The sequence below is a fragment of the Gracilinanus agilis genome, chromosome 1 (genome assembly GCF_016433145.1).
Source record: "Gracilinanus agilis isolate LMUSP501 chromosome 1, AgileGrace, whole genome shotgun sequence".
In the NCBI taxonomy this organism is placed as follows: Eukaryota; Metazoa; Chordata; class Mammalia; order Didelphimorphia; family Didelphidae; genus Gracilinanus; species Gracilinanus agilis.
The window spans coordinates 255,919,787-255,937,044 of record NC_058130.1 but is presented as its reverse complement, the minus strand read 5'-3'; the positions used below and the strand labels follow the sequence as shown (position 1 = coordinate 255,937,044).

The 17,258-nt window shown below is 40.7% G+C and overlaps 1 protein-coding gene across 1 annotated transcript in view; it reads right to left on the bottom strand.

The window, feature by feature from the left end:
- Positions 1 to 8,763: 8,763 nt before the first annotated feature.
- The window catches only part of LOC123250522 (GRB2 related adaptor protein), a 75,447-nt gene continuing 66,952 nt past the window's right edge, over positions 8,764 to 17,258 (bottom strand). The window contains exon 5 of the mRNA XM_044679638.1: positions 8,764 to 9,481. Coding sequence (XP_044535573.1) covers positions 9,296 to 9,481 — 186 coding nt within the window. The 3' untranslated portion in view covers positions 8,764 to 9,295. The remainder of the gene's footprint in view (positions 9,482 to 17,258) is intronic.

Genomic DNA, 17,258 nt, shown 5'->3' with positions numbered 1-17,258 from the left:
GAAATAAGCAGAACCAGAACATTATACACAGTAACTGAAACACTGTGGGACGATCAAATGTGATGGACTTTGCTACTAAAAGCAAGGCAATGATCCAGGACAATCCCAAGGGACTTTTGAGAAAGAATGCTATTCACAGCTAAAGAAAGAACTAAGGGAGTATATATAAATCCAAAAGAAAACATGTGATTTATTACTTGTTTATATGAGTATGTGATTTAGGGGTTTGGTCTTAAAGGATGGCTCTTTTACAAAAATGAATAGTGTGGAAATGGGTTTGAGTGATAATATGTATGTATAACCCAGTGGAATTGCTTGTCAGCTCTGGGAGGGGGGAGGAATGAGGGGAAGGAGAAAATAGGCATCATGTGACCAGAGAAAAAAATTAAATTAAAATAAAAAAATTCCCAGTCAATAAAAAACTAAGAGTTAAAAATATCCCTTCCTAAGAAGTCCTAAATAACTACAGAATAGTCATAGTAACATTTTTGGGGAAAGATATTAGAAAAGAATTAGAGGGCAGCTGGGTAGCTCAGTGGAGTGAGAGTCAGGCCTAGAGACAGGAGGTCCTAGGTTCAAATCTGGCCTCAGCCACTTCCCAGCTGTGTGACCCTGGGCAAGTCACTTGACCCCCATTGCCCACCCTTACCAATCTTCCACCTATGAGACAATACACCGAAGTACAAGGGTTTAAAAAAAATGACTAAAAAAAAAAAAAAGAAAAAGAATTAGAAAGAAATAGAAATTAGTAGCAAAGAATTAGAAAGAAAGGATGCCTGTTGGTTGGAGAATGGTACATGGATATAATAGAATATTGCTTTGCCATAAGAAACAACATATATGGAGAAGACAGAGAAGTGTGGGGGAAATTGAGGCCGAATGAAGTGGCATGTAACAAGCACTTAATGCTTTTTCACTCATTCATTCATGTTCAGAGAAGACTAATATCTCTGGTGTGAGGGCTTGCTGAGCCCTTTTGGAAGGTACTTTCCTCTTTTGGTGTCCATTTGCCACCCAGCTTCCACTGTAGTCCCAAGAAGCTTAAACATGCTCACACCCTGATAAAATGTCAGGGAAGACAACTAAACCAGGTTGAAAGTAACTGACAATGACTTAGGGGGAATGCAAAGACTTCCCCTGCCAGAAGGGCAGATGAAAACAATTTGTTTCAATGGCTGTGAAGTCAGTTGAAGCAGGCACTGTGGAACACTTATAGCTTGGTTAGTCATCAAAATAACCAAGATCATCCTTTGCATCCTGGGCCATCACAAGTCATCTTTACCTTTGTCTTGCCATTGGACTTGGAGGACTCTAGAAGGGAGAGTGAGGTTGCCAACTTTGTACAACTCTGCCTCACGTAAGTCCAATTTATACACAAGTCATCGCCCCATGATGTCATTGGGACTCTTTGAAATGAAGGCAGAACAACAATATTTAATGCTTTTTCACTCATTCAAATAAGCAGAACCAGAAAAGCAATATATGCAATGACTACAATAATGCAATTGAAAAATAACAACAACAACAAAACCTGAATGCTGAGTCATTATAATGACCAATTTGGCCCTGAAGAAGAATAGAAAAAACAAAATTCCCTCCACACTTTACAGAGGTAAGGGACTAGGGTATCAAACTGTGTATATATTATAATTATGTGTATAATTATACTATTATATACATATTTTAATCTTTGTTACAAGGGATGGTTTGCTGGATAGGACATACTTGGAAATGCATATTATATAAAAATAAGATTATAATAGCAATAACTAACCTTTATATAATGCTGATTCCTATGTATCATTTCTAGGGCTAAGCACTTTACAAATATTATCTCTTTTGATCCTTACAACAATGCTGGGAAATAGGTGCAATTTTCATCCTCATTTTACAGATGAGAAAATTGAGAAAGAGACTTGCCTGGGGTTACACAGCTAGAAAGCACCCAAGGCCAGATTTTAACTCAGGTTCTTCCTGATTCCAGATCTAGCACTCTATCCACTGTGCCACCTAGCTGCCTATAATAGCAATAATATGTGCATTAAATATAAAAGCAATATATAAATATATAAGTAATAATATACATATTAAAGTGCTTTCAGAGAAATAGTAGGTGTCCAGGAAGTTGAGAGAAATATCAACTTCTCTGAGTCCTCAGGAGAAGAAAGGATAATAGATTCAGAATCAGAAGGGATCTCAAAAGCAATCTAGTCCAAACCCTTTATTTTACAAATAAGGAAACTGGGGCCCTGGGAAGGTGAGCAGTTTGCCTAAGGTTAAATAGATGGAATACATGAGAGATAGGATTTGAACCCAGGGCTTCTGACTTCAGAGCCAGTCTTTTCCTACTTTGCCAAGAAGAATTGATCACTTTTCCAATTCCCAATTCTTTTAATCATCAGGGACTGTCTTTTTGTCTCTTGTTTGAATGCCCAGTTCTTAACATGGTATATGGCACGTAGTAAGCACTTAATAAATGTTTATTGACTCATTCATTCAAACAATGTCTAGTCATTTTAGTGACTGTACCTTCCCCCACTAATGTACAACTTGGTATTTCCTGGGCAGTGATTGATTTAATGAAAAGAAACTTTTAAATAATGAGGCAGGGCAAGGCAAAAAAAAGAATATCCTTTGTCAGAGTATGTATCCCAGTCTTTGGTTTGGAAAAAAATAATCACTTTTCCTAAGGAAGCCCCTCTATCTCCTGTAATAAATACCACCTTTCCCCTACCCCCATTCCCTACTTCCCAAGTTTTCCTCCTGCCTATTGAAGCTTGTCCTAAAAGAAATATTCCCTGTTTCTTTGGTCAAAGAATAGCTCCTCTCTTACCTTTCAGTATAACTGCAGAGAAAGGAAAGAGAAACTGATTTTTTAAAATATTTTTTATTCCCATATCTATTTTTGTTCTGAGCCTCCCTCCCCACTCCAAGTAGAATGTAAGTTCCTACAAGGCATGAGCTGTTTAAATCAGGTATATAGAAGATACTTAATAAATGCTTGTTGAATTGAATTGAACTAGTTAAATTTTTAAAATTAAATTTAATTAAATTTAATTCATTGAATTAGTTTAAAAAACTCAAACCAACACATAATGACCAACTCATTTTGCTGAGAAAGGGAGCCTGGAAACATCTAGCCAAGTAAAGGCAACAAGAGGTGCTGAAGTCGCTGGCCCCAGAAAATGACAGACCCCTTGTGGCTCTCTGTCCCTTTGGTATCCAGGATTGATAGAATTTCAGTTAGAAGAAAACCTATATTTCCTGAACCCATATTGAACTCAAAGAAAACTCAAGTTGCTTTAATTCCCCTTACAATAAGCAATGCACCAATCCCCTCTGCAACAGTTTAAGCAGTTATCTGTACTTCTCTTTATTAAAACACATACACATGAAACACTTTATTTATTCCTTTTGTCTTTATGACTCGTTATTTCAAGCCCCACCCTATCTAAATTCTGCTCTATTACAAAAAAAAAAAGGACAATTGAACACAAATATCCAATAATTTTTTTTCTAATGATGTGAATAGTATTCTTCCCTAGTATGCTCTACTTCCTCTCCCCTCCAATCCTCTACCAGGAAGAAAAAAGCATATTTCCTTTGGGACCTTTACTTGTTTTTCTGTTACTAGAGTTCAATTTCATTCTAGTCTTTTACATCGTTGTTGTCATTGTGTATATCATTCTCCTAGTTCTGTTTATTTTACTCTATATCAGTTCATACAAATCTTCTGGTGTTCCTCTGAATTCTTCATATATGTCATTTCTTGCTGAACAATAATATGCTTTTACAGTCATATTACAAAGTTTCTTCTACTCTTCTCTAATCAATGGATACTCTATTTCTAGGTCTTTGCTACCATAAATGTGAAAAATATTATAATATACAAATCATATCTTTGTTACTGTCTTTGACTCCATTGGTGGATCATTGGGTCCAAATGTCTGAACAGTTTAGTCATTTTTTTAATGCATAATTCCAAACTGGCATCTCGAAATGTTGGACCAATAATGCATCAGTATTCCTATTTTCCCACAGCCCCACCAACATTGACAGTTCCCTCTTTTTGCCATCTTAGCCAATTTGCATTGTATGGAAATATCTTCTTCATCACCACTACTCTTGCCTTAAGGGACAGTTTGGTCTGAAAGGGGGAGAGGAGAGGCTTACTAACCACAGCATCCTGCAGTGGAATCTTCAACAAAAGAAGACAGAGGTGACACCTTCCCCAAATCTGGATAAAGCTAAACACCCAGATTATATCAATGGTCTCAAACTATGCTTGCTTTCCCCATCTCTGCCTGGAAAAATGGTTAGTAGGACAGGACCTTTTTCTTCCCTGATTAAGACTTTGATGCATCTCTAGGAATGCACAGTATTATAAAAGTCTCCACACAGAAAGGCTAGGTAGGAGGTTATTTGCCTCAGGATCTTTACTGAACAAGTCCAAATGACCTCTATCCCTTCCTTCCTTTCATTTCCATTCTTTTTATTTCCAATTTCTTAGATTTTTCTGTGCCTTCTTTTCCAAGTAGCAGTAAGGGATAGATCGATGGATAGGAGAAAAGAGGGAGATGCGAGGACAATCAAACTAGGCACATAAATACCTGGGGAAACCCAGAGTTTATGTTAACTATGTTAAAGGAATAAATGAGTGAATGAATGCAGAAATGAATGAACAAAACCAAGCCATATTGAAGTACAGCTTGACAGAAAGTGAAATACCTCTTACATTGGTGGAAATTTGGAGGAAGAGAAGGGAGACCTTTCTTGACTTGCCCAAGGTTATTCACAAGGTTAATCACAGTGATTCAGGAGCACAAATGAGACTGGAACTCAGGTCCAGCTCCTGAGAATAGAACCTTGTGACCCTCATCCAAATTCTATACTATATTTCATAATCTGACAAAAATGAAATTAGGAAGGGCAGTAGAGAAAGTTAATATTCCCTGCCAAACTCCACCCATCCCAATGGCATTATGCAGCCCATAGTTAATCTTAGGAAACCTGAAGCAAGATACTCTCTCCAGAGGTACTCACACCCTGGAATTTTATCTGGCTATACCCAGAGAATGAGGGAAGAAGTTGTGCCTAGGAAGCTTGAGTATTGGGAATTTGGGGACTGGAGAAAGGAGGCCTAGATCTCATAGACCACAGAGGGGGCTGTATGCCAGCATAAAAGTCTTTTCTAAAATGTAGTCCATTATCTTTCTCCCTTAATCTAATTTTCTTACTTTACTTTTCAGCTCTTACATTCTATTAGTTACCAAATCCTATTGATTCTCTCTTTGTTCTCCCACTTGTTCCCCCAATTCCCATTGCCACCACCTGGCATAGGCCCTTACCATGTATCTAGACCAGTGATGGCAAACCTATGGCACAGAAACCAAAGATGGCACACAGAGCACTCTCTGGCCACTCGGCTACCCCCCCCCAAGAGTTCATTACTAGAAAAGCAGAGGGTCTCGGGTGGAGCTGCTCCCCTTCCCCTCTCCACCCACCTGATGACATCTTTTCACTTCCCCTGCCCCTCTGCCCAGCAGCCAATGGGAGTGCTTCCTTTCTCTCCTGTGTGGAATAAGGGTGGGGTAGGGCATGCCCTAAACTTGGTTGGGGGATGGGGCATGGCATGAGGTCTGGGGGGTGGGGTGGGGACGGGGTCCGCACTCCATCTCTAAAAGGTTCACCATCACTGACCTACACTGAGTATCACCTTGCATAGCCCATGGATTTGCATAAAGCCTACAACACTCACAAATATGGTCCAAATCAGATTAAAATATAATTGGAAAATACTTACCAAAATAAGTAAAAATACAATAAAACCTACATATTACATTTTAAAACTAAGTAAATATACAGCCTGCAGGGGGCTTTATGTATGGATTAGTGGCCTCTGTTTTATCTGAGTTTAACACCATTAGCCTAGACTAATTTTTTAAAATCCTTTCCTTGAATTGATACTAAGTATTGGTTCTAAATCAGAAGAGCAGTAAAAATTAAGTATTTGGGGCAATCAATGACTTGCTGAGGGTCACCCAGTTACAAACTATCTGAAGTCAAATTTGAACTCAGGACCTCTCATGTCCAGGTCTGGCTCTCTATCCACTGAGTCACCTAGATGTCCCTGGCCTAAGTGATTGAAATTGTCCCCGTCAAGTTATTCCTCCTTTGATTCTCTCTGCCCTCTTCCATCCTCAGTTCATCTCTAGAAGAAAGGGTGATCAGGAGAGCTTGCTCATTTCAATGAGGTTAAAGGATGTGATTATTATTTGGGACTTTCTTATATTTGGAGGATTTTAATTCTGCCTCCTTGGTAGGTTCATGAACCTTCTCTTGGAGTGATTAATTGTCAGCACTGAGAATCACGATTGGTTCAAGCTAGGATGGATTATAACCACTGTATACTGTAATGCATACACTTAGAATTGCTAAGGTTGTTAAGGGGGAAGAGTCTGAAAGGATATATTATAGGTAGGATTTTTATAACACTTTTAAGGTTTGCAAAGTATGGTACAAGTCTTCATTTTGTAATATCCTCTTACCACTACCACCAAGGACCCCATTTCAGTCCTAAGATGCCAGCTTGGACAGGCAGTAACAAAGAGATCTTCTTTTGGCCCCAGAAGTGGCGGCCATCAAGACAGGAAACCGGGATGGTTAGTGGGACTTACTGAATCCTGATCTTCTAGAGACAAGGTAAGAATTTCTAAATCCCAATTAAATTCTTGGGCCAAGGATTGAGTACTTGGCTCCAAGTAATGTACTGAATCAAGGGTGATTGACTTCATTTCCTGTAAGAAATTCCTTATACCTAGACTTGGACATATCATTCCTTGGTTTGAGAAATGGTGGCTTCTTCTTATCTACTGGAAAAAATTCAAATTCTTCTTTAATACTCATCATCCAAAGTCATGCCTAAAATGGTGCTACCATGTGTTTCCAACCTTTTCTCATGTTAGTCCCCTCTATGTCCTCTCTGATCTTCCAGTCGTGTACTACGCTGTCACACCTCTATGAACTTTGTGGAAGACATCTTCATTCATTGAATTCTGACCCGTCCTTCCAAATCTCAACTCAAAAGCTACCCCTGTCCTCAAAGCCTTCTTTCGTCCTTCCATCTGACAACTTCCCCCATGAGACCTCTCACAATAACTTTGTTTTGCTCTTCTGTAATACTGTTATCACCCATCTGTCATAATTCTGCATTGGTGTCTCAGCCTGGAAACTTAACTAGACTCTAAACTCTGGGATGGCAGTGATGGTTTCCTATCTAAACTTTAGAATTCCTCCAATGCCTAGCACAGCGCTCTCCATACAGAAAGCACTTAATAAATGCTCAAATTTAATTTCATTTCGTCCGCTCATTTTTTTTGGAATGCGTTCCCTCTTTGTCTATCCTTCCCAGAACCCTTAGCTTCTTTCAAGGCACAGATATGATGACTTGAAATCTTTTTGAAAGTAACCTACCTTTAGCCATACACATGTATGTGTGTATATACATACATACATATATACATATATTTTTATAATTATTATTATTACTGGGACCAGCATTTTTTAAAATGCTTACCCTTCTATTGGTGATGAAATACCATTGTGCAGAAAGGAATAAGGAACTGGAGGAATTCTATGTGAACTGGAACAACCTCCAGGAATTGATGCAGAGCGAAAGGAGCAGAGCCAGAAGAACATTGTACACAGAGATTGATACACTGTGGTAAAATCGAACATAACGGACTTCTCTACTAGCAGCAATGCAGTGATCCAGGACAATTCTGAGGGACTTATGAGAAAGAATGCTATCCATGTTCAGAGGAAGAACTGTGGGAGTAGAAACACAGAAGAAAAACAACTGCTTGAACACATGGGTCGATGGGGATATGATTGGGAATGTAGACCCTAAATGATCACCCTAGTACAAATATTAATAATATGTAAATAGGTCTTGATCAATGGCACATGTAAAACCTAGTGGAATTGCTCATTGGCTACAGGAGAGGGGTGGGAAGAGGGGAAAGAAAGAACATGAATCACGTAACCATGGGAAAAAATTCTAAATTAATTAATTAAATAAGAATTTCTAAAAATTAAATTAAATTAAATGCTTACCTTCCATTATAAGATTAAGATTGTGTACTGATCCCAAGGAAGAAGAATGGTAAGGGCTAGGCAATGGGGGTTAAGTGACTTTCCCAGTTAGGAAGCATCTGAGACCTGTTGGACCCAAGACCTTCCATCTCTAGGTCTGTCTCTCAATCTACTGAGCCTCTAGGGGACTAGCATTATTATCATACCTGAAGCTCCCTCTCATATGTGGGATCCCTATTACTCATGAGCATACATTTTACCTATGGGGCCATATTATGAGTAGAACCTGTTCTAAGCCTGGTAGCCATTGGACACCCATTGATACAGGAATACAGATTAAGTTCCAAATCACCTTACATATGGGTATTAAAAGTAACAATGAATTATGCCTCTCCCCAAAACAGTAACAATGCTTCAGTAAGTCAAAATCAGTTATTACTCAAGGAATCATTCAATGGAAATGCTCCCCAACAAATATACCATCACATCTGGCCCACACTGTGCAGATCTATGGTTTTTAGGACTCTCTGCCTCTTCAAATTGCTTTTTATAAGTACAAATTGTATGTACAAATTCTCTACCTGTGGGAGATACGATTTTAGCCATGCATGTTTCGAACATAGCTAGAATCGTACCTCCTTCAGGAAGCCTTTCTTAATCTCCCTCTAATGCTAGTGCCTTCCCTCTGAGACTACCCACAATTAATCATGTATCTCTCTTGTTCATATATAATTGTTTACATGTATCCATCAGACTGTGAGCTCCCCCAGGGCAAGGATTAATTTTGTTCTTTTTTTTACCCCCAGCATTTAGCACAGTGTCTGGCATACAGTAGGTGCCTGATAAATGCTTCTCGATTTCACATGACATCCAAGTACAGATTTTATTCTTCTAATAGAATATAAATTCTTTGAGGGAAAAGACTAGTTTTGTCTTTATAACCGCAGTGCTTTACACAAACTATTTAATAAATGTTTACTAAATTGAATTGGTCCAGAAAATAATCTCCCTAGGTCCAGTCTAATTCAAGCCCCTCTGGATACAGCTGGAAATCTGCTTTGGACTCTTGATGTCAGAACAGTAGGGAACCCACTGACTTCTTCCCATTGTGGTTGCTTTTGCTCATCCAGAAGAGTCTTGAGGGCAATGGTCATCCAAAGCAGTTTTGTGGGGTGGAGAGATGTGGGGACCCTGTAACAGTTCACATGTGGACTGGTTGAACGTAGTTCCGAGGGAAGAAACCCACTCGGCCACAGAGCTGGCCTCTCCACCAGTGGGGGTCAGAATGCTCCAGCACCTCAATGATGTCACCCTGAGAGAAGCTGAGCTGGGACGGGTTCTGGGCGGTGAAGTCAAACTGGGCCTTGGCAAACTTGGTTCTGGGTGGCTAGAAGAAGAAAAAAGAGAAAGGATCAGAAAAAAGGGACCAAGAACTAGCAGGACTTTGAGGCTTCTGGGCACTTCTCCCTCCTCTTGAGAGGCAAAGGATCCTGGATTGGTAGTTTTGAACCTCTTAGTTTCTGTGTGAGCACTAAGTTTCCCTTGATTACCTTTACTGCCAATACTCAAGGAATGGGTTAGGGAGAGAAGTCTCCTTATGGGGCTCCAGACTCTCTACTACAACCCTTAACCTCCTCCTCTGAATCCCTTCTAAGATCTAGGCCCCGTACTCAGGCTGCAATTTTAAGAACATTTTGCTCTAGTGGGAGAATTCTAGGACACAAAATTCTCTGTCAACTAATTGTAGGTACATAGCAGAGTCAAAGAGTCCATAGCTCTGTCCAGCTTAGGAGATAAGCCCTGATTTCCTTAGTCTAGTGTCTCAGTGCCAACTCTTTCCTAGCTGAAATTCTTTTTCTGCCTGGAACTCTCTCAAATCTGATTTCTCTTTGGCCCCTAGCCTACTTTGAAGTTCTTGAGAATGACCCTAGCCCAGGGCATTTCTTGAAGGATCTGGGTCTCTTGGTGCTTTCATCCAAGGTACTGGTACTCCTGGGGAGGCATTAGAATGCTGTCCCTTCCCATTCGCAGCCATCAGAAGAATCTTGGAGGCTCAGGCATCCTCCAACCCCTATCCCCACTGGGATCAGAATCAGAATCTGAATCATCCACCCCTAGGCTGGGGCTCGGAGAGAGTTAAAGCAAACCCTTCATACCACTGAAAACCTGTCTGGTCCCTGGAGCCAGCATTAAGACTATTCTTCTTGTGGCTCCCAAAGCTGAGTATTTGGGGTCTGGGGATTCAGTGGCCTATCAGGTCCCTTGTGGACCAACACCATCTTCCTACCATGGACTTAGCATCTGGAGCCTTTATGGGGAACAAGATCTCAGAACAGAGTTGTTTTTTGGGTTTTTTATTTTTCTAATAGGTAGTACCTCACCATCTACTCAAAGAAAGAGCTTAGTCCTTTGCTCTCTTGTCTCTTTCCATTCCCTCAGCCCCATCCAGAATCCATTATCCCTGGGAGAGTCAAGAGCCCCCACCCTCTAGCCCCCAGCCTTCACAGTGACCTTGCTCCAGACACTGACATCTCTTAGGAGCCACCGAGGAGTCATGGAAGACGCAGGCCAGTCTGGCATAACTGGTAGCAAAGATGGATGATAACCTATCTGGCAAATCAGAAGGGAGCCAAATCTTCCAGACTATGGGATTTGGTTAATTGTAGTGATAGGATCAACCCAAGGGGATGACCCCACCCAAGGAAGGTATAATTAACCTCTTCTCTTTGGAGAGAATCAAGGACACTCCCCACTCTACCTCCCCACAGAAAAAGCTGAAATGAGCACCAACATTTTCTGAGGTATAATGGCGGAATGGACTGCCTCCCTAGAAAGAGCTCCTGACTCCCTTGGATAGAGTACTCTTTCTCTAACATCCCCGCCAAAGGTCTGTATAGAAACCAAGGGCTTAGTTGCTCTCCCTATCACCTCTGAACCTCGTCTCTGCCTTTCTGAATTTCTAGGATAAACGGAGGTGCAGAGCAATGAAGGCTGGAGTTGGGGTTGGGGCAGGGACTCAGCAGAGCTCAATCTGACTGACTTGGCAGGAACCTGATGAAATCTTAACCACATAAAAGTAGTTCAAGCAGAAAGTAGGATTCCTTGAATTCTTTCCTCTCGGAGATCACAACAGCTCAGTACCATTGGTCTTTTATTATTTATTTAAGTATTTATTATATTTTTTATTCATTTATTATACCTTTATCTATTCAACATTGATTAACAGCTACTATTCTTATGATTGTCATATCCTCAGGAGTAGACCAGTGGTCAGAGCAAGGGCTCCTGTGAGGCAAGGGTGATTTCAGCGGCCATCTCTCCTATGGACCAGTCCTGCCTGCATGTAGAATACTATTTTGGGGCAGAACTGGGACTATGTCCAATAGATGGTTGAATTCAAGAGAAATTTCAGAGTCTATTTATAGGATGTCATATCCAGCAGGGACTTCATAGTCTTTCACATTATAAATTAAGAAAATGAGACCCACAGAGGAAAAGGTTACACAGCAAATAAGTGGTCAGGACTCCTGACCCCCAAGGTCTCCTTCTACTATTATGTATTCTCATCATTAGGACCAGGCAAGTGCTGGTGGAGAAGAAAGGTTTAAGAAAACAAAGGGTGAGAGCAGTTAGGTGGCTCAGTGGATAAAGAACGAGGCCTGGTGATGGGAGGTCCTTGGTTCAAATTTGACCTCAGAAACTTCCTAGCTGTGTGATTCTTGTCAAATCACTTAACTCCAATTGCTTAGCCTTTACTACTATTCTGCCTTGGAACTAATACTTAGTATCTTTTCTAAGATAGAAGATGAGTGTTTTTTTTGAAAAGGTATAAAGGAAGAAGGAAGAGAGAGAAGGAGAGAAGGGAGGAAGAAAGAAAGAAAAAAGAAAGAAAGGAAGGAAGAAAGAAAGAAAGGAAGGAAAGAAGGAAGGAAGGAAGGAAGGAAGGAAGAAAAGAAGAGAGCTGTTGACCCAGATAAAGAAAATGGAGTCATGAATCAAGAGGGCTCATTCTAAAGAAATGGAGCCAGAGAAAGAAAACAGAGGTTCATCAAGTTTGGTAAATAGGTATAGACTGAGTTAGTGATCTGTTAAACAGTTTGGGACAGCCTCTCCCTTTCCAGTCCTGCCAAGGGACACCTACTTCCCCTTTAATGGAAAGACTCTTACTAGAGTCTCCATTAGGTTAGGAGTCAAAAAAGAGGCTAATATTTCAGAAGGCCCCTATGCCAATGTACAGGTACTTCCGTTTTGGAGGAAGAGGAAAAGGGCCATGGAGTAGGACCTCTCCCATTCAGGTAGAACTAAGAGGGTATAATCAGGGAATAAATCAGACCAGTGTTTCTGAGAGCTGGCCTAGTAATTCTTTCTAGAATGGAATCTTTCAGTAGGTGTCTCCAGAGATAATGACTTCTGAAACTACAGAAGGGATGTGTTCCGTATTTCTTCCTCCCCACCATCCTTTAATTCATATATTTACAAACCCTTCTTATGACTGATTTTATAAGTTTTTATCAAGTACCTAATATGTGTTCTACTATATTATCTCATTAGATTCTTATTTGAATATCTCACTTGATCCTCACAACAACCCTGGGGTATAGATGCTATTATTATCCCCATTTTACAGATGGGGAAAGTGAGGCAGACAGAGGTTAAGTGACTTGGCCAGGACTACACAGCTAATAAATGTCTGAAGCTAGATTTAAACTCCGATCATCCACTATTTTTTTTTTTTAATCCTGGGACTCCATTCTAGGAGCATAGGGCCACAACCAGTAGGCAATGGGTCGCTCAGGGTCACCCAGCTGGGAAGTGTCTGAGGCCGGATTTGAACCTAGGACCTTTCGTCTCTAGGCCTGGCTCTCAATCCACTGAGCTAGCCTAGCTGCCCCTACTTTAGGTTGCAGTTTCTTTAGCAGACGTAGTTTTTACAGGGTGGGGTTGCTAGCCCCATGCCCAACCCTCCTCCTTTTTCATCCCAGCTAGGGACCGTCCTTAGCCCAGGAGTGGTAAGGGTGGGCGATAGGGGTCAAGTGACTTGCCCAAGGTCACACAGCTGGAAGTGACTTGCCCAAGGTCACACAGCTGGAAGTGTCCGAGGCCGGACTTGAACCTAGGACCTCCAGTCTCTAGGCCTGGCTCTCAATCCACTGAGCCACCCAGCTGCCCCTTCCATCCACTATACCACCTAGTTATTCAACTGTTTCTATTTGGAGTTGGAGAGAGTGTCCATGAATGGAGCCCATCTAGCCATAGTGCCTGGGGCAAAGTCTTGCTCCCTGGAGGAAATCTTTGTATTACACCTGCTGGAAGTCCCTGGTAGGGCTCCATAGGATAGTTAGGTGTGCTTTCAGCATTTTAAGTATAGTAGGGGCATTTTACAAAGGAATTTAATGTGAGAAGAGATGAGAAATGAGGGAAAATAGAAGGTGACAGTCCAGCCTACCCCATGTGGTTGTTGAATCAAGTGAAGTCAACATCATTCTAAAATGCTTTCTGGTTGGCTTGCCAAGATGCTAATGCTCTCTAGGTAGCTTCTAGGGTGTTGCCCTTTACGCAGGTGTAGCACCTTTCCACAGATGAACTGTTGGCAATCATTTGGGACTGCGTGCAGAAAACATTTAATACCTTATTCAGCTCCCTGTTATTAACTTGCTATTCTGTTTCATGAAGCACTTCTTGTTTTGAATATGTCATCCAGCTTGTTTTGGTTTAAAAAGAAAATCTACAAGACAGGGCTAAGAGCTGGAGAACTTTGGGAGAACTGGAAGAGAAGGCCATGAGGAGGGATCTCCAGACTACTTAGGGAGACAAATCACCTCTACACATGTTTAAAGGCTTTATTTTGGTATTTCTTAGATCCTCTGGTTCAGCCAGACCCTAAGCAGAGAGCCCTAATGCCCTACCTCTTACAGATTTTGACTACTGAAACCAGAAGTTCTTACTCTTTTTTTATTATATGGGCCCCTTTGGCATTTTGGTAAAACCTGTGGACACTTCAGGAACATGTGGTTGGTTTGTTTTTTCATTTATGATTGTTTTTATTTACAATTATAATTGAATATAATTTACTTTAAAATTTATAATTTCATCTAAAATTATAATTCACTTTAAAATTTATAATTTCATTTCTAATTGAAGTGCAAAACTTCAGTTAGAAATTAGACAAAATAATTGTGATTTTTTTCCCCCAACAAAATTTACAGATTTTAAGTGGGGCGAACTGCCTCACTTAAGATCATGCGTGTTACAGATTCCCTGAAATCTATCCACAGTTCTAGTAATGAAATCTGGTCTAATCTGTAATCTGACTTCTCAGGGTCTGAATAATACTCCTTCCCAGTTTTCCATTACTCCAAAAATCTCCTGTACCTTAATAAAAGTTTCACCTTTATTCACTAGCCCTAATTAAAGGAGGGGCATAAAAGGTTTTAAGATTCTCCCTTATGAAAGAGTCTAAAAGTGAATATTTATGTGATTGTGAAGAACAACAACTATTATGAAAGTCAACTCTGAATTGGGGGTGGCTGCTACCTTTGGCAATCCCAGCACTCCACCCAGGCAGGAAACAATAGCTGTCCCAGGAGCAGGGATTCTCTCATCCTGTCCTGTCCTTCCCTAGGTCTGGGACTTCGAATGCTGAAGCCAAGTCAGGATTGGAATGTGGACTAAGAGGTGGACAACCTCTGCCTAGAGGGCCGAACACATTACCAAATTACCATGAGGCCAGCAAGTCACTGGGTGGACCTTTTACTGCTGTCTTTCTAAGCCCTATTATTTTGTGGCTCACCTTGCTACCCTTAATCTTCTGAAGAAGCTGCAACTCTGCACAGCTCTGCAAGGCTGCTGGCCAGTAGCACTTCTCTACCCAGCTAAACAGCTCTTTTCTCTTCCTTGGTAGGCTCCACTACACCGCCAAAGGCTCTGCAACCTTTGATTGATCTCTTAGGCTGAGTAGCCAAAGCCATGGGAAGCAGAGCCTTCAAAAAACTATTAGAAAAGAGGCAGCTAGATCCTCGCTTGGTGGCTAGAGAACCAGCTGAGAATTGGGAAGAACTGGGTTCAAAGATGCCCTCAGATACTTCCTAGCTGTTGGACTGGCAAGTCACTTAACCCCAATTGCCTAGCCCTTATAGCTCTTTTGTCTTAGAATTGATCCTAAAAACAGAAGGAAAAGGTTTTTTTAAAAATTAGAATATAATTTTCTTGTAGGTAAAAATGGTTTTGGCATCTAGATGGCTCAAGGAATTGAGTACTGGCCCTGGAATCAGGAAGACAGGGGTTCAGACGCTTACTCTCTGTGTGACCTTGGGCAAGTCACTTAACCTCTGTTTGCCTTAATCTACTGAAGAGGGAAATGGAAAGCCATTCTAGTATCTTTGCTAAGAAAACCCCATAAACTATATGAGTCACAAAGAATTGGACTAAACATGACTAAACAACAATAAAGGTGATTTTATTTTTATCCTTGTATCCCAGGGAACTTGCACGTAGTAGGTGCTTAGTTAACCTTGTTTGTGTCAGAGTTGTAGAATTTTTGGAAGTATGGTGAAACCTATAGGGATAGCTAGATGGCTCAGTAGAGTGCCAGGTCGAGAGAGGAAAGGTCCTGTGTTCAAATTTGACTTTAGGCATTTCTAAGCTGAGTGATCCTGGGCAAGTCACTTAACCTCAATTGCTTAGCCCTTACTACTCGTCTGCCTTGGAACTAATACTCAGTATTGATTCCTAGAACGAAGGTATGAGCTAATTTTAAAATGCAAAAATAAAAAATGTAGGCTTACAAAGGAAATTAATTATTATTCAAAAACTATTTTTAAAATGTTAAAAAAAAAAAAAAGGTTCATGAACCTCAGGTTAAGAACCCCTGACCCTGAGGAAGCTTTCTGCATTTTGAGGGAGATAACAGGAAAGAGTCCAGAAAAGAGACTGAACCTTCTGTTCCTGCTGCCTGGCTCTGCTATCATGTGCTTTAACTTTGACTAGGTTAAACTCTAATCAGCTCCCCAGTATTGCACGTCTTCTCTTACCTACAGACTCCAGGAGAGGAATTTTTAACCTGGGGTCCGTGAACTTATTTTTTTTTTAATCTTTTAGTAGCTATTTCAATATTTGATAACTGTATTTGTGTTTGTGATTCCATGTATTTATTTTATGCACTTAAAAACAACATGTATTTTATGCCCTCAAAAACATTGTTATTAGAAGAGAGCCAAAGGTTTCCTCCTCCTGCCAAAGTGTCCAAGTCACAAAAATTTAATAAAAAAAAATAACCCTGCTCTAAGATGTCCATCCCGGGGGACTTGGTCCTGCTCCTGACTATTTTTGTGAGAGGTACCCAGAAGATAATAGTCAGTTCCCCTTATTATGAGGGCTCACCTCTTAGTTCCAGTGGCTTGCCTAGATTCTAGACATTGAGTCTCTGGAGATTTCCTGGGTGCTGACTTCCTGCTTGTCTTTGAAACTAGATGCTTATTTTGACCTCCTAGAATCTATATCCTCTTGGTACCCACATTGGTTTGGCCTGTGGTGACCCTTACCCCTCTGACCTACTGTTTCTTCTAAGAAGAAGACAATAACCTTTTGGGTAATTTTATGAATCCAGTCCATTTCTATTCCTGGCTTTTTAATCCCAATTCCCAGACTGTCCCAGTCTCAGTTTCCTGCCCTGCCTTCCAAGATCCACTGCCATCTACAGATCCCTAAAGCAGGCACCTCCCAGCTGAGGGTGGCCCATGCTTCACAAAATCCCTCCCTCAGATGCTTCCATTCTTCCCTGAGGCAAATCCTTTGGCTAGAATCAGTGTCTAAACAACCTGGAAAAATCTTCCTGATTGTAGAGATTGAAATAAAAGAGACACCCTGACTATAAAACCTCCTATATATGGTAGTTCTTCAGATGTAGAGAGGAAGTATGAGATTCTTAGAAACTGTCATTTATACAGATGAAAACATATGATTTATCACTTTCTTATTTATATATAGGTTTGGGATTTTTGGTTTTATAAAATTATTTGCTTACACAAATGAACACTATGGAAATAAAAAAATACATTGTCATTTACTCTCTTAGTCCTTGGTCTATCCCTATCTCTCCCCCACCCCTCCAACCCATTCTCCATGGTTTTCAGAGGCTTCTCAGACTCCTCTCTGGGAGAGCCTCC